The sequence below is a fragment of the Ascaphus truei genome, chromosome 11 (assembly GCF_040206685.1).
Source record: "Ascaphus truei isolate aAscTru1 chromosome 11, aAscTru1.hap1, whole genome shotgun sequence".
NCBI lineage: Eukaryota > Metazoa > Chordata > Amphibia > Anura > Ascaphidae > Ascaphus > Ascaphus truei.
The window spans coordinates 15,836,877-15,855,425 of NC_134493.1; the positions used below are offsets into that span (position 1 = coordinate 15,836,877).

An 18,549-nucleotide genomic window follows, 5' to 3' on the forward strand; every position below is an offset into this window, starting at 1 on the left:
GATTTCACTCACCCACTTTTGCCAAAATCTACTAGATAGTTGTACAATAAAATGCAAAAGAAAGACATGGCAATAAGTACATATATATTTATGTAGAGCGCACTTTCCCCCACCCCCTGAGAGATATGGCGGCTACGGTTTGTGTGGTGCGTTACCTGTGGCTCACAGGAGGCCTGAACCTCCACCGCTGGGAACCTGGGGTGTATCCTAAATCGATTCTCGTTAGCGCCTCCACCTGTGCGGGATTCTATAGTGTAGAATGACCCTGCTGCAGGACCCACATACAATACACACACTTGATAAAAGATAACTGTTTACTGTATGCGAACAACTACTGGTGTACAGCCTACCCACCAAGTCACGCACGGCCGCAACCTATCACTGTGTTCCCACAACACCGTGTCCACACCCTGTAGGGTTTACCGTCCAAGTTTTGAGGTGTTCTTGGACACCGAACCTTCCCAGTGTCCTCAAAACCCAACCCATCCAAATGTGCGAAACAGCGCTGCCCCCACTAAAGTGTTGAGTTGGTGCACTTGCTAGATAAAGGTACCTGCAGGGTGTGTCCACACCCGGGCATGCAGATGATGAAGATAGGATCCACGAGTCTCTGCGAAGCCTCTGCATTTGGTGTTGTCTCGCGTGGACAGCGCCACCATGAAGAGAGTCTCTTGGTGGCACATGTCTGGTCCCAGAGCATCTGAGGCCAGGATGCAGCTGCTTCCTGTCTTTGTCCCTCACTATAATGCTACAGGGGCAGTGTCCCTATCTATAGGCCTGTCCCTGCAGCAACCACAAGCTGAGGTGAGCCGGGGCCTAGCTGGGGCCTAAGGGGGTTTCTGCCTAGTGCAGGGGTCACTGACATCCTGCACATGCACACCCTACCCTTCTGGTGTCCCAGCTCCGACTGGCGTGGTCCTCAGCACGTCAAATGTATCAATATCTGCAGCTACAGCTGCAGCTATAAAAAGCTACAGTCCTATTGGCTGCCATAGATCAAGTGGTGCCTTGCTCCTATGCATCCTGGGGGCTGTAGTCCTGTGTCAGCCTGTCTTCCTATTGGCCGCCATTTCGGGTGTCCTGCTGCGCATGCGCAAACTCCCTAATTGCCGTCGGACTCGGGAATGACACTGCGCCTGCGCGTCCAAATCCAAGACGGCGGCCCCTGCTAGCCAAGCGCCGTGAAGCTCTCGGCGACTGGCTCACCTCACAGCTGCCCCCACAACACTCCCTACACCCGCCGGGCATATTTCCTCACTGTCCGGTAGCACCCACAGCCGCCACGGAGGTAAGGGATCATTGGGAGTCCAAGGGGGATTAAGTACAAGTTCACCTTTCATAGATATGAAGTAGCAGAATTTCTTGCATCACCTCCTTTGATTATGGACATGCATGCAATTCATTGCCAAGCAATACAATGCAGGCCTGTCAGAAACTTAAACACATACGTTTCTGTGGAATATAATAATGTATGTTTGCTGATAACATAAAATTAGCACTTGAATAGTAATGAACAACAGAGAAAGTCAAATCTTACATCAAAACAACTCAAATAACTTGGCTTGCAGAGTAAGCTATTCTGAAATTGTCTTTTATACTTTACTTTGGCTGTGTTTCAGCTGAAAATGAGCATCATGAGAAAGCTGTGCTATAATATTTAAGTAGTAAGGTTATAAAATTATATTTTTAGCATGAGATTTTAAGACATTTACAAAATTAGTTTTAGCCAGGTTTATATAACAGATTTATGTTGACAAAGGAAAATAAATCCCTGTGTACTCTGTTTCTGCTAAATATATTATTCAGTTCCAATTTGAAGCTATTTACATTTAAATAAAGAAACTTTTTAAATTAGCATCTAGCTGCAAAAAGGGGATCAGGACTTTTAATACACTTGTAATATAAATGTATTACATCATTGAAAGAGATGTGAAATACCAGGCAGTCCAAACATTACATACCATACTAAGAGCATACACATGTACTGTATGTGCTAGAGTCCTGTTGTGTTTAAAATAGTTATTTAATTACTGAAAGCAGCATTTCATTAAAAATCTGACTTTTTAAAAAAAATTAATTAGTTGTGTAGTATAACATAATACCTACAGCATATTCCCCTCCACCCCCCACACTCTATATGTCCTTTGTAAGGCCGAGGCTATACTAGGCACCAGCCGTAGTGGCAATTTGTGGCCTAGTGGGAGACGCAACAGGGAAATAAAGGGAAAATGCTGCACACTGTCAAAAAAATGAATAAAGGATACAAATACCGGTGCTCCTGGTTCAGGACTCTGTGATAATCCAAAGTATAATGAAAGGTAAAGGAACAGGGCTCCACAGATTTCTAAACAAACTAATTTATTAGCAAGTAAAAAGGGGGACAACAGAGTGATCTCCCACAGATCCCTTTTGTCACTGCACAGTCTGGCTAATGGAGTATATAGCAAGGAATAGGTACTTCTTGAAGGAATAAGGAGTGAACAATAGGGGAGACCCTGGTAATCGCACCCAGTGCTAGGAGTAAACAATTACCTAAAACTGCCTTATGGGCAAAACAATAAACTTTTATTAAACATCTATATATACACACAATATAACGGCGCAAGAATGAATAGTAAAAACAACTAAAACACAGGTACGGGTGTATAGAGGAGGTGCGTATGCAGTGGATAGCTATAATTCAAATATATTAATAAACCCTCCTGATAGAGTCGCAAGGTGGGGAGAATATACAATAAAGGTGGTAGTAACTGGTATAGTCACTAAAGCTGATAATACTCGCTAATAAGCAAGCAAGATATACTACCTAAATATAGGGAGGGGTGTGGTGGGAGTATAACTGTTGCTGAGAGTGTATAGATCAGGCAATATCAGGCGTCACAATCATAGATAATACAGATCGTGCTGTGGTCAGTGTAGCTGCTGCTGTGGCAGTATTAGTATAATAACAGTCTCACCATGTATGTCAAGTGCAGCTATAGCTAGTATGCTCACGATTAGCAGCAATTGCCTGTGTAATGCCCCATTAGTGGCTGGATCGCCAGAATCACCTTAGCCTCCGATACACCAATGCGTTCCCTCCCTCCCCACTACTAGAGCGATATCACCCGTGACTTCCGACGTCAACGCGATGCGACTCTATTAGGAGGGTTTATCAATATATTTGAATTATAGCTATCCACTGCATACGCACCTCCTCTATACACCCGTACCTGTGTTTTAGTTGTTTTTACTATTCATTCTTGCGCCGTTATATTGTGTGTATATATAGATGTTTAATAAAAGTTTATTGTTTTGCCCATAAGGCAGTTTTAGGTAATTGTTTACTCCTAGCACTGGGTGCGATTACCAGGGTCTCCCCTATTGTTCACTCCTTATTCCTTCAAGAAGTACCTATTCCTTGCTATATACTCCATTAGCCAGACTGTGCAGTGACAAAAGGGATCTGTGGGAGATCACTCTGTTGTCCCCCTTTTTACTTGCTATGCCAGTACTATCCCTTTGCACCGGCTACTATTATTGCTATTTGGTGAGCGGTATACTTATAGTTATTCAAACTAATTTATTGCCAACAAGATCAACGATTCGGCCACACTTGGCCTGTCTCAAAAGCAGAATGGCATGCCCGAAACGTCAAGTTATCTTGTTGGCAATAAATTAGCTTGTTTAGAAATCTGTGGAGCCATGTTCCCAGACGCAACGGGGAGGCATGGCGGAGGCGTGGCTGTGACGTCATGGAGCTGGTTGGCCCTCATTGGCTGAACCACTTACGTGACCCGGCCATCTTGCAGCAAAATCAAATTATTTTGTCGCGCGAACAATCACGCACGTGCGTTCAATGGCTGTCCTCTTTGACGCATTGTCTTTTATTTGCGGCGTGCGCACCGTCGCTCTCACCATGGCCATGGCCTAAGGATTTTTAGTGTATAACGGTGTCTCCCCCACCCTTTGGGAGAGTCCCCTGTTACCAGGTGTATGGTGCATGCTATCTGTTGGTTCACAAGAGGCTGAGTTGTCCGCCGATGGTTGTGGTGACTGCAGGACAGGCTTCTGGGCTATATACCCAACATTTACTCCATGGTGCACAGCGCCTCCATCTGCTGTAAGCTCGAGATGTATGGAGGCGATCTCCTATGTTAGAAACGGTAACCTCTCCCCCCAGTAAGATCACACACCAGGCAGGAGGTATATTCAACTGAAACGGATTTATTCCTGTACACTCACAGCACACGGCAGGTCTCTGCCCAATACAGTCTCTGTTCTTGTCTCCCAAACTTAGGATGGTCCCTGGACCTTCACTACGGGTCAAGGGCCCCCGCAGCAGTCCCTGATCTTCCCCAGCCCTCTAGCAGGACCAGGGGAAAAGGTAATCAATCCCTCTCCCCCTTAGGGAAGAGGACCAGGGACTGCCAGTGCACAGCAGTCCTGTGTGATACATTGTCTCTCTTAACGGTAGAGACACTATTGAATTTGGGGTTGCATCTCCCTTAAGTACAGTAGCGGGAAGGTTCTATGTCTGAACCCAGGATTTGGCAGAACACAGACTTAGTCACACCTCCTCCCCTGTCACTCAAGGGACTGCCTGTGTAGGGAAAACCCATAATTAGTACCTGCACTGCCTGCTCCTACCAGGACTTGCATGCTAGTAAGGGCAGAATGGTATCCAGAAACCAGCCATGGCTACAAGTGTATTATGCTTCCTTGAGTTGCAACCATTTATGAAGCCATGCCACTTCCTCTTTTGAAACAGGCAGCCAAATTGCATGTCGTGGGAAGCAGGATCTTCAACGATCTTTCACGGGAGAACTGATAGGTCGGCAGCTTAGATCATTACTTTGCTGTAAAGTTAATTTATTTAAATTATTTAGTTAAACAAAACAAAAAACGTACACGAGGAAATGCACATTTAAATGTCATGGTTTAGGTTATTCAGTTGCATTCAATGCAACTTTTTTTTTTACCAAAGGATAATCTGTGTTTTTGGGATATAACTTTATACTGCAGCAGTAAAGGCCATCTAGTCCTGCAGTAATAGACTACCTATTACTGCAGTAATGAATCTCTAGATATTCATATCCCACCTGGCATATGAACATCCATAGAGGGTCATTCAGACAAGGTTTTGAAATGTGATTCAAAGATTTAAACCTACCCTAAACTAATTGAGGTTTTTCATTTTAAACAAGTGATGGTTTAATGGACAGGGTAATCTAGTCTGGACTTTTACACTAACCATCCCCATGTCCTCATGTACTATCATGGTGATAGGAATGAAAGTCAGGTTGCAACCATAAAGGCGTGATCTGTGAACTACAGAAAATAAAGTACAGTAGGAAGTCATTTGTTGATGCTTTTTTAGTTTGACATGGGTTTCATTGACTGGACAAGGATGGGCTCTATATATGATAGAAGCAGTAACTTAAAATTCCCACGTAGAATATTTTGAATGCCACCCTATTTAGGGGTAAATTCTAAAAAGTCAAAATTGGCCATTTGGGACAGTTTCAATTAAAATCCCCATTTGAAATCTATGGGGATTTAAAGCCGAAATGGTCCATATCTGATGATATAGAATTTACCCCCTAATCTTAAATGTGAACACACAATTATTCCAGACACTTATTTATTGCTCTTTTTCTTTCTTTTCAGGGTAATCAGGAAGCTACAGCACCTCCTGACACAATGGCGCAAACCTATGCCTCTGCTCAGTTTGCCCCGCCCCAGAATGGTATTCCGCCAGAATACACAACTCCCCATCCCCATCCAGCTCCAGATTACACAGGCCAGACCACAGTTTCAGAGCACACATTAAATATGTACCCTCCGGCGCAGACACACTCTGAACAGAGTGCCACGGATACAAATGCACAAACTGTCTCTGGCACAGCTACAGTAAGTCCACAATCCATTTTGTTTTATTACCTGAATGCCATTGCGGAATGTTTAACAACAGATATCTGACAGCTGAAACAGATAAGTGATATAAAGATTAACATTGTGTGAGAAAGATGAGCTATGAAAAGAAGGCGACAGATGCAGATAAATTATACAACTCAATCAGAGCAAAAGTGGAAGTTACTTAAACATATTTTTAAAGGATTTGAATGAGTTATGTAAGAGTTACTGTTAGCCCAAAATCTGAGTGTTTTAGTCAATATGATAAGTCTATAAATTATGACGAGTAACAATGAAAGTAATATATGCCTGTATTCATTTAGAGGTGTTAAATAAACTTTATTCATGCTTTGTCTCCAATTTGCTCTTTAAGAGTCTGTATCACATCAAAAGTGGTACAATTCCGGGGCAAAGAGATGCAGTTGATTCTCTGTGAATATATGAGAAATTATCTAGTTAAAAAGCAGTATGATTTTTCCTGTCCTACATCTGGTACAATTTGTCTTTACTATAAAGTTGAACCATTTTTGCCTCGTTACATAAATCCCATTCTGTAGGTGGAAAGTATTGAGTAGGAAAAAAGGTAAATGAGAAAATTGCAATATACTGTAAGTTAGAGAGATGGAAGAGCAATTAAAAACTATCTCCGTCACTATATACTCTCTTTTGGGTATTGAAGTTAAACAAAGTCAAACAGTCATCACTTTATTTCCCAGGCACATCGGTTTCCTGTTTCATCAAATATGCATTTTTATTTAAAATATATTAGTTACACCTTACCTTGAACTCATCTCATGAGGTGCATCACGTAATAATGGAATAATTCAAAATTATCTATAAAGTTTTTATGCTCTGTGCGAAATGTAAGTTCAATAGTCAGAATTTAAATTGTTTTTTACTAATGAGAAGATAACTATATTAAATACCTCTAATAGTAGATGTTTCATTATACATTTTTTTTGTTGCTTCTCTGAAGTGAATACTACAATATGTATGTGCAGGGTTTACACTTAACCCCCACTCCCATTTCCTTATGAATGCATGATTCTGAGTGTTTTATATTCAATTGGATTTCTAGACACAAGACCTGCCCAAGGCTCAGTTGTTTTGTCAGTTATATATGTCCGTTTATGTATTTATAAAAGCTGTATTTTACATAATGTCAAATTATTGTATATTAAAAGGGTTATTCTGCCATTCTATTCAAGGAAGAATATTTTTTCAAATATTCTTAGGATGCTATGCTTCATTGGCAAGCATTTATCTTCATCGTGGTGGATATACATATGTATATCTTCACACACAAGTTATTTGCATGGCATGTGATGCATTCAAATTGAATTTGGAGAATTAGATATCCATGGGTTTCACATGTCTTCAGGGGAAATACTGAGTGTGTCATACATAACATGCTATTATTTGTAAAGTGTAGTGGTTCACTATAGATGTGTTGCAATTAGTCTCTCTAAGGATCTGAATCATAGATCTACCTTTATTAAATACACGCGCCTGCATGGTATTGTGAATGCTTATTGGTTATTTTGCAGTATGCTCATGACCAGGGAGGCTGCGAGGTAGCTCCCCTCTCTCACCCTGCCCCGAACCCACATGTAACGTACGAATAATGACAGAGACCGGAACTGGAGGTATAAAAAGCTGCGGCTATTTATTTTATAACAAATAACTAATGGGGTAAATGCCACTCCCTGCCAGAGTGCTCCTTTGACAGGAGGGGCCGGTAAGCCGGTCCTTGAACCTCTGACCCCGTGTCCCCTTTACGGCCAGGGCCCTGTGACCCAGCCATTGTTGGAGCGGGCTCCGGAAGTCATGTCTAAATGACCCTGCCAACTTGCACTCCTCCCGGGCTTAAACAGCCCAGATCCCTGTCTGGCAAGACCAAGCACCTACACCCCAATAGCCAACAATGACGGGCCTATTTAACCCTTAAACTTGGCCCGTACCACCAAAACCCACAAAGATCCTCTCCAACCTCTCCTGCAAACTGTTATTGAAAACGTCTAGCCCAACTTCCGACATGTGAACCCTGTCTTCCCTGAACAAACCACTCGAGCTAGCATCGACATCTGTGTGTCTGATCTCCCAGCCCAGAATTGCGCTACAAACTTGCCTGTGGCCCTATTCACCTTTTTACATGCTCTGTCGACTGCTCGCAGTACCCTTGCACCCCTTAAAGCCCACTTATAAACTATGTCTGACCACACGACCTGAACCGTTGGCCGTCGGGCAAATATCAGCACTATTTGGACCGATCATGTCAATTGAGCGCAAAGCCGCCACTCTTACGCCGGTGATGCCCGCAGACCAGACCCGTCCCCTGTGCTGAGGTGGGACGTAGGGATACACGCACCCACAGCAAAGGGAGCACATCCGGAGTGTGGTGTTAGTGTTGCCAGGCCAGGTATAGTAAGGAAGACAATACTTGCCGGTACCGGTAGTAGAGGAAGAGTAGTTATTGCTGTTGCCAAGGTCAGAGATTGGAAAGTTGCGGAAGGTCGAAGGTATAAGCTGTGTATCAGGGATGCCAGAAGTCCAAGTAGAGCCGAAGTCGAGAGCCAGAGGGGGTAGTCGTCAAATCCGCGTCAATACCTGAGGAGTCACTGAGAGATTAGTCAAATGCTTCCATACAGAACTATGTCGAGCGACGAGTGATGGGAAGCACAGGCATAATAAGGCTGGCCAGGCCAATGGGAAAAGGGGGCAGGCCTGGAGGACTGCAAGGAGTCCTCCCTGATAGGAGGGAGTGTTACAGCCCAGCTGAGTGTAGTTATTGATTTGCATGGAACTGTGTGATGCTTGGGGGCTACGCCTTACTGCAGGAGCAGTGGTTAAAAGTGCTCTGTTAGGCGTGTGCTCTGTAAGCTGGGAATGCATGCACATAATGTCTGGGGCTGGCGTGCGTGTGTGCGTGGATTCGGTGACTGACACGCGTATGCACATGGGGTCAGTGACAGACGCACGTGTGTGCATAGAGCGCGGAGCCGGAGACACATGCAGAGGCTGCGGTTCAACAGGCACCTCTTCGGTTGGTGCAATCCTCTGATGGCGAGGAGCCAGAATGCCAATGGCAGACAACGGGGGTATGTGGGAATTGCGCTGCAGGCGCTTGGACGCCTGAGTACCGACGGGAGGTGAGTAATGGACGCGCTGACGGCGCTGAGACACCAGATTCCTTACAGCCATGTCATTACCTCCTGTGTCAAAGAGCAGAATCTGAGGTGGCCTCCTATCCCTGGCACCATGTCACGTTCCCCCCCCCCCCAACCCGCTTGCAAAACCTGAGTATTCGCGACAAGCTACCGCATAAGCTCCCACTTACCCAGAGCCACAAGAGCTTGCACTAAATTCATCATTGCGTGTCCCCAACGCCCATAAGTCTAACAGGCAATGCAAGCTGACCTGGTCCACCGCTGGCGCACACTTATGAAAAACAGTTATCCGTCCTTGGCGTTGATGGTGGAAGCAACGTAGGCGGGGTCCGGGCCGAGACTTGTCTTCCTCCATTCCAGTTCCATGTTATCGAACCATGCCGGGGGCAGCACATGCTGCCCCGAGCGCCGTGACCCTGGCCGGGCTGCCCTGCACCGCTGACTTGCCATCACACTGCCTGCAACTAATTTTCTCCATCACTGCCCACAACTTCCTGTTTTGTTCTGCCACCTCCTGCAACTGCTGTAGGTGGCCGATTTGCCACCACACTGCCTCAACCGCTGTGGCCGGTCGTCATTTACCCCTACATGATGCCCTGCCTCATGGCTCTGCCTCCGGATGCTGCCGCCCTGCTTGCGGACCCTGTTTTCCGGCTGCTGCAGCCTACTGCTGCACCCTTCATGGCTGAGCCCCATCGTGGGGGCTGGCATCATCGCTTGGCAATTGCTTAGCGTACAAAGTGGCAGAAATGTACCGACCTTGTCCGCTTCCATGGCCCCGTCTGTTTGTGAACAAGCAGTCTAGATGCCGCTCTAATCAGCCCTCTTCATGATTCAACGCCTCAGTTTGGAACAGACTAAATTGCTCAGATATTGCTAGTGCCATTACTAGTCTGGGATGAGAGCAATGTCTGCAAGGGTATGTGTAATTAAGCTTGATGTGATGCATGCTTGCAGGATCGATGACTGACCTTCTTATGGTACTAGCCGAGAGCGCGTGTTTTAGCAGAACACCGGGGATGCCACGAAACAAAAGAGGGGGGAAAATCGGCCAGTTGCCCACTTAGAAATCCCAGCTGAAATAGACAAGAAATATGTAACCGTTATCAGCTTGTCATTGGTTTTATTGTCCAAGCGACCATGCTTTGATGCCGCCGTCCGGGCTTTCCCCGCCCTTCTGTAAGGAAAAACTCAGGTGAACAGGAAAACTGCCGCGCATTTTTTCTGTTTTAAGAAGCTAGTAAAATTAGCCAACGGTGGAATCACCCTCTGTGTCTGGAAAACCGTTATTTCCTCATAAAATACATGCGTAATACCGTATAACCCATTTTGCTCTCTCTAACTATGTATTTGCAACCATGCTTATGCCATTATAACTCCGCTGGGGCGGCAATAATTAATGATGAGTTAACTAATTCACCTAAATTGTTGGGAGCATTTCTCTTGGCCACACAACCCTGGTGTTACAGAGTAAGTGACAATCTTTCCGCTGGCCACGACACACCAAAAACGTGCGTTCTCCCAGCTGGGACCAGACTGCTGCTTCCGAGCTGCCCGATACCCACATCAGCCAATAGCACGAACCAATTTGCAGTCCCATTCCCAAACCAGCCCCCGTCAATTTTAATAACCCTTTACCTGAGATCTCTGCAAATGGCTGTCGGGCAGCAAACAGGCCATGCTCCCGCCAGCTGGGCTTTGAGTGGCCCACGTGTAGCCCCTCCCCAGGTAGGGGAGGTGGGGGGTGGGTCTGAGAGGCGAAGACAAGCCCCCTGGTCAGGATGTCCCCGCGCCTGGTCAGGAGGGGGCCGCTTTACCATTCAAAAGCATAGTAGTTTTATTCCTACACAAAAAGATTGGCGTAAAGCAGATGTGGTGCCTATATTTAAAAAGGGAGCTAGATTACACCTGGGGAATTACAGACCTGTAAGCCTGACTTCAATAGTAGGGAAACTACTTGAAGGTTTAATGCGGGATAATATTCAGGAATACCTAATGGAAAACAAAATTATTAGTAATAGTCAGCATGGATTTATGAAGGATAGATCTTGCCAAACTAACCTTATTTGTTTCTTTGAGGAGGTAAGTAGGAATTAAGACCAGGGTAATGCAGTTGATGTGGTCTACTTAGATTTTGCAAAGGCTTTTGATACGGTTTCACACAAGAGGTTGGTGTACAAAATAAAGAAAATTGGACTCAGTAATAATATATGCACCTTGATTGAAAACTGGTTAAAGGACAGACAACAGAGGGTTGTCATAAATGGAACTTTTTCAGGTTGGGCTAAAGTCGTGAGTGGAGTACCTCAAGGATCGGTACTGAGACCCCTGCTTTTTAACTTGTTTATTAATGACCTTGAGGTTGGGATCGAGAGCAAAGTCTCCATCTTTGCTGATGATACTAAATTGTGTAAGGTAATAGAATCAGAGCAGGATGTAATTTCTCTTCCGAAGGACTTGGAGAGACTGGAAACGTGGGCAGGTAAATGGCAGATGAGGTTTAATACAGATAAATGTAAGGTTATGCATTTGGGATACAAGAATAAAAAGGTGACTTACAAATTAAATGGAGATATATTGGGGGAATCCTTGATGGAGAAGGATTTAGGAGTGCTTGTTTTTTTTTTTTTATTTATAAAAATATTTTACCAGGAAGTAATACATTGAGAGTTACCTCTCGTTTTCAAGTATGTCCTGGGCACAGAGTAAAACAAAATAATACATGGTTACAAATACAGTTACATAAATGAACAAGGTATACATTATATACAAGACATTGCATGCACAGTTAAAGAAAATATATATTATGAGCGTATGAAACAGTTACAGACCAGATTAAAGTGTGAGACAGCCTTAGATTTGAAAGAACTTAAGCTGGTGGTGGATATGAGAGTCTCTGGTAGGTTGTTCCAGTTTTGGGGTGCACGGAAGGAGAAGGAGGAACGTCCGGATACTTTGTTGAGTCTTGGGACCATGAATAGTCTTTTGGAGTCTGATCTCAGGTGATAGGTACTGCATGTGGTAGGGGTGAAGAGCTTGTTCAGGTAGCTGGGTAGCTTGCCCAGAAAGTATTTGAGGGTGAGACAGGAAAGGTGAACTTTGCGCCTAGACTCTAGTGATGACCAATATTGTTCTTTGAGCATTTCGCAGTGATGTGTGTTGTAGTTGCATTGGAGAACAAAACGACAAATTGAATTGTAGAGGGTGTCAAGTTTGCTAAGGTGGGTTTGAGGAGCCGAGCCATATACTATGTCTCCATAGTCAATAATTGGCATTAGCATCTGCTGTGCAATACGCTTTCTGACCAGGAGACTTAGGGAGGATTTGTTCCTGTAAAGTACCCCTAGTTTGGCATAGGTCTTGGTTGTCAGGGTATCAATGTCCATCCCGAATGTTAAGTGGGAGTCAAACCATAAGCCCAGGTATTTAAAACTAGTGACAGGTGTTAGGGTGGTTTTAGCGTTGGTTCTAATCAGGAGCTCAGTCACTGGAAGCTTTACAAATTTAGTCTTGGTCCCAAATACCATTGTTACCGTCTTGTCAGTGTTTAAAAACAGTTTGTTTTGGGAAATCCAGTTTTCGAGTCTCAAAAAGTCAGACTGAAGTATGTGTTGAAGGTCAGAGAGGCTATGGCTGTGTGCATACAGGATTGTGTCATCTGCATACATGTGTATTGAGGCTTCCTTACAAGCTGTGGGAAGATCATTAATGAACACTGAGAAGAGTAGGGGCCCCAGAACAGAGCCTTGCGGGACACCACAGGTGATATCCAGGGGGTTGGAGTTAGAGCCTGAGATGGACACATGTTGGGATCTTCCTGATAGGTAGGACTGAAACCAGTTTAAAGCATGTTTCCCTATTCCAGAGCTCTGGAGTTTGTTAAGCAGGATAACATGATCAACTGTGTCAAAAGCCTTTGCAAAATCTAGGAATACTGCACCAGTGAGTTGTCCCCGTTCCATTCCGCACTGGATTTCATTGCAAACTTTTAGCAGGGTAGTTACGGTGGAGTTTTTGGGACGAAACCCAGACTGGAATTGGCTAGGGAAATTTGTCTTGGTGTAGAAATCGCTTAATTGGGAGTGGATACATTTTTCCATGACTTTGGATAGGATTGGGAGAAGGGAGATTGGCCTGTAGTTTGAGACAGTGTTTTTGTCCCCACTTTTGAAGATTGGGACAACTCTGGCAGTTTTCCAGGTCTTAGGGATATGGCCTGCAGACAGGATAGCGTTGACTATGGACTTAGATGTAGAATATATATATATATATATATATATATATATATATATATATATATATATATATATGTATGTGTGTGTGTGTCAATCCTGAAGGGAGGAAAGACTTTAAACAACAAAGAGAGTAATACTCAGCTGACAATGATGAGTGCATGCAAGTCAGTCCAAGGAATCGAGTTACAGCATATATATAAATAATTCAGAAAGTCCACAGGAGTAGCACCATAAAGTTTAAGTCATGCTGAAATAATCAATAGTAACTGCCGATAGTGAACACTCTACGCGTTTCGCCCGTGGTGGGCTTCATCCCGGAGTGGTAAGAGGGTAGTGAAGGTGTGCTAGGCTTTATACCATTGCAGGTAAGTATCGGCGCTGCCTCCTTTAATCCGCAACCAATAGCGGAGATGTTTGAGGAAGGCGGTGTCATATAAGCAGGTGCCCGAAGTAACACAGTAATTGCCGATGCGTCATGAGAGGATGTAATCATTTCCATTTTTCTACTTTGACTGTGGGTCCAAGTCTTTGTTTCTTATTTGATGGTTTATTCTGAGGTTTATTCTGAGGTTTATTTAGAGTGCTATTTTTAGGGATTGTCTTAGTCCTTTGTGTGTTCTCTCTCTCTTTCTCTCTCTCTATCTCTCTCTCTCTCGGGCCATGGCTACTAAGTAGTATTACTCCACAAGACACTTTCTAGCGCGGCTCAGTAAATATAACCCTTTATGGCTTATTTAATTTGAATGGTATGAAGTCTTCCAGCATGGGAGGTGTATTCTGGAGCAGCACTTCTTAGTTAATGTGGCCCATAATACCAGCATTGAGATTATCCATTGATATCTGCATTTCATATTACTTGTGAATTAGGAAGTTAGTTAAATGTCTCTTTGAAACAGAAGTTGTCACAAACCATGCTTTATTGTGGCAAACCCATCAGAAATATGATTATTGTCTGGAGCCAATGGATGAATGTATGTAAGAATTGGCCATAAGAAGCTAATTTTCTTTGTCTATGCAAAGTTGTCAGTAATTATTGTCCGTTTCCCTATGTTTTACAGTACCTACCTCACCCTTTTCCTGGTAATATTTTTGGTGTCGCCATCATTATAATGATTTTAGTTTTACAGGTATGTGGAGACCGTTGTTTAAGTCCATTTCTTGGGTGGCAGATAACCTTTTGGTGTTGATATGGAAATTCTCTTAGGAAGTGTGGGACGGAACTCATTTAAATATACTTTGCATATCCATGAGCAAATCTCCCAGCCAGGTACCTCAGTTGTGTTCCTTTTTCACACAGGCATGTCTCCCTAATTTGTTTGGAGGGATGTTTGAGGGGATACATATACAACTGCTATCCCCCCCCCTTATGAGATAACTTGTCTTTACTTATATTTAGCTTTGTAGGTGCCTGTTAAACTAAGGGAAAATAATGTCAGTTGCCGATTTCTGTAATATCCCGTTATTTGCCCTGATTTAGCAGAGCTCCGTGGATCTGATCTTGTGTGTTTCATTGTTGTGTAGCCTAATCCATGTATTAAAAAATATTTAGTGTTGTATTATTAGGGAGAAAGTACAGTATGCAGCAAACAATCTATTCTGAAACACGTAGGGGCCTATTCTTTAAGCCTCGATAACCCACTTATCGAGGCCTTTTTGGCCAAAATGTCTACTGCTATTTAGTAAGTGGGCGATAAAGGCATGAATTGCACATTTTTTCTGCCATCCAAAACACATCATCGGGTGTGTGGCGATAAGCCACTTATCGGCAGGTTTTGAAACTTGTGCAATTGTAGTAGCCTCAATTAGTTTATCAAGGCTTATAGCGGCTCTAGAATGGTGAGTTTCCTCCCAAAATCCTCACGCCAGGAAAAGTTATTGTGAGGCTGGGGGGAATCTGCTGAGAAGGCGGCAAGAAAGGACATAGAAAAAAATGCTTTTTTCCTGCATCGGATTGATGCCAGGAGTCTCTGTAGCTGATACCCATTAATATCAGCTCTAGAAGAACCTGGCATGAATCCCATGCAATAAAAATGCATTGACAGGCAACTTCATTACCTTAACAGCTAAGCGGTTGGCCTAAACATCCATCCTTGGGGCTACTAACCCCTTCACCCAATCCCTCTACCCACAATAAACAAAAACAAACAATAACCCAACTAACCACCTCCTCTACCCCCAACAACCCCACCCCCCCCCCCCAACACATACAGTACAGCAATGGGCAAAATAACTATTATCCAGATATGGATAATAGCTCATTTGCCCATTCAAAATTAAACATTAGCCAGCATAAATAAAGTAAATACAACTTTCTACTTACCCCTGCCATCATGAAGGGCATCCTCATCAGCATTCTGCAGGTCCATGTCCTCCGTGGCCAGCAAGAGTACATGAAAAAATACAATCTAATGGCCCCTAACCCCTTAATCACTTTAGCGATTAATAACCGCTATAGTAATTAAGGGGTTAACCCACCCTCCCCTGCTACCCACCATGGAGGCCTAAATACCCACCCCAGCCCCACTATACCCACCCTCTACCCATTGATTGGCACAGTGGTTCATCATGCCCATATAATATGGCATGATAAGCCACTATAGCACTCAATGGTCACACTAATAAAAATCATTAATGCCAGAGGTACACAATAATAAAAGATATACACAGGCACCTAAACACCCCAAAAATAAAATAAGTAAAAAGCCTAATAGTACACATGAATAAAAAAATTCTATCACCAAAACAGCAAAATAATTAAAATTATGTTATTCCAAAACATAAGAATATTATTAAATAAACACCTATTCAATGGGAGGGGTTAACCCTTTTATTACCTTAGCGGTATTAACCCCTAAGGTAAAGAATGGTTAACTCCACCAGCAACCCCCCCCCCTTCACCATCCCCCGATACCCACAATAAACCGGGCACTGGTATTTTACCCCTTCATTGTCTTAGCGGCTAGCCGTTAAGGTAATTAAGCTGTTTCAATAAAAAAAATTAGACTAGTGTATGTGAGCAGGGGGTCTCCATAGCAGAACCGCATTGATTTGAGGTCCGGGGACCCCTGCTTCCCGAGATACAGGCCCCGTTATGGGGTGCCGGTATCTCCTATGCATTTTATTCCCATGGTCATGTGACACGAGACATTTAAATGCTTAGGAGATAGTGGCACCCAATAACGGGGCCTGTATCTCGGGAAGCAGGTGGTCCCGGACTTGAAATCAACGCTAGTGTCTCCGGAGGCCCCTGCTCACGTACACTAGTATTAATATTTTCTATAAAACCCTGCGATCACTGGCAAGATATGCGCAGGGAGAGGCGGCTCTCTCTGTGCCGCTCTCAATGCAGCTGGGCCAGATCGCAGGGTAAGCCCTTTTGAATGAGGAGATCATCACGTTGTTGGCTACTCGCCAGTTTTGGGCATTTTGCTATCGCAGGTATTCGAGGCTTTCTGCATACCATGATAGCAACAATAAAAAAACAAGCAACGTAACCGGCCCAGCAATATTTTTTATGAAGGTTTATAGAATAGGCCCCTTATTCTTATCATGGTGAACCTTTGATTTTGTTTTGAATGTCTGATGAGCAATGTGAATAATAATGACAATAATTTCTGGCATGTTGTCTAAGGAAATGGCAAATCAAAAGATGGCATTTACTGTGTAAGTGCAAAACAATAACCATAACTTTGCTTTCCCAATCATTTTCTCAATTTAGGGAGACACATTATATCACTTGAATTAAGTGTTTGTTACACATTTCTTGTGCTTTTGTAATCATGTTTTCATTTCATTGGTGTTCATTATGGCAATGCTAACCTGGCATTATCAACTTTTGTTAGAGTGAGAGGTAAAGAGTTCAAGGTACAAAGAGCATCGTTATCAGTTTTTGCATCGTATGGAACCTGTCTTGCAACACAGAAAACATTTGTTTTGATGCACTGCATCATTTTAATGGTTCTATCAAATAAGAAATGTACCAATTACGCTTCTAATATCTGTTCATTCTTATCAGACAATTGGGCCATTTGTTGATCGGTCTCTCCCTCTCTAGTTCCTTCACTCTCTATGCTTCATAGCAATTTTCAGCCCCCAACATTTTAAACTGTTTAGATATTGGTCCCTGCCTTGGATCCCCATAATCTCCTTCCAGCTCTAGAAATGTTGAAAATTATTATGTTCACCACTGCTACATGACCCAGTACACTTGGTTCGTTACACCTGGGCTCTCACTAAGGAGCACGCCTCTAGGTCTTCTGCATTTGGCCCTGACCCAGGAGCGCATCCTTTGGACCGTTCCCATTTATCAACATTAATCACCTGACAAAAATGACCAGTCTGCACCCCTCCAGTCGTGACAAATGTAATAACTCCACCACACCTTTACCACACCCTCTTATCTCTTTTTTTTTATTATTATTATTATAATAATATATAAAATTTCAAAATGCAATCATAACAATAAACAGAAAATATAACATTACCCCATAAGCCTGGAACACTTAAAGGGTGGGTGGGCAGGAACCTTTTGATGAGGCATTAAAGGGATGAGAGAGAAAGGTCACAGGGTGACAGCGTCTTAAAAACCTGATGTAGCGACGCCAGTTAAATAGCACAATAACCCTGCCCCCTGCTGATTCAAAACAATGGCCGCTTCTTCCGCTATTGCATTGTATATGACCCGCAGTAGTACAACACAGGCTGCAATAACATTGGCTACACATGTACTGTACCTTACCCTTTTCCTCTTCACAAATTACTAAACCTATGTTCACCAAAAATGGCAAGACAATTCAGATAAATCTAGACAAAAAACGTATATAGGATGAAGGGGTGGCCACATATTTTTTGGGGTCGGGGGACATTTGAAGAATGAGGCCCCCACAAATATTGTGACATGATTATATATCGGTCCACATTGCACTGATTTCCGCCCTCATGTCTTTCTTATTTTTTTATCCTAGTGTCTCTCTCCTTTCTCCACCTCATGTCTTTTTCTCTCCTCACTCTTATGTCTTTCTATTGTCCCTTCCTCTCATATATTTCTCTTTCCCCCTCATTTCTTATAATCTTTTCCTTCTACCCATGTGTTTTTTCTTCTCTCCCTTTGTGTGTTTCACTTTCTTTTACCACTTATCTATCATTTTTCTCCCATATTTTCCCTTCCTCCCACCATGTTTTCACTTTAATTTTCCAATTCATTCTTTTAAACATTCCTTTTTTTCTTCTTCCCCCTCCCGCTGTGTTATCCA

General features: G+C 43.4%; 1 protein-coding gene across 9 annotated transcripts in view; it reads left to right on the forward strand.

The window, feature by feature from the left end:
* Positions 1 to 18,549, forward strand: part of RBFOX1 (RNA binding fox-1 homolog 1) — a 658,912-nt gene that overhangs the window by 340,257 nt on the left and 300,106 nt on the right. For all 9 annotated transcript variants that reach the window (XM_075565294.1, XM_075565297.1, XM_075565302.1 and 6 more), the window contains exon 2: positions 5,650 to 5,892. In XM_075565294.1, coding sequence (XP_075421409.1) covers positions 5,650 to 5,892 — 243 coding nt within the window. The remainder of the gene's footprint in view (positions 1 to 5,649; positions 5,893 to 18,549) is intronic.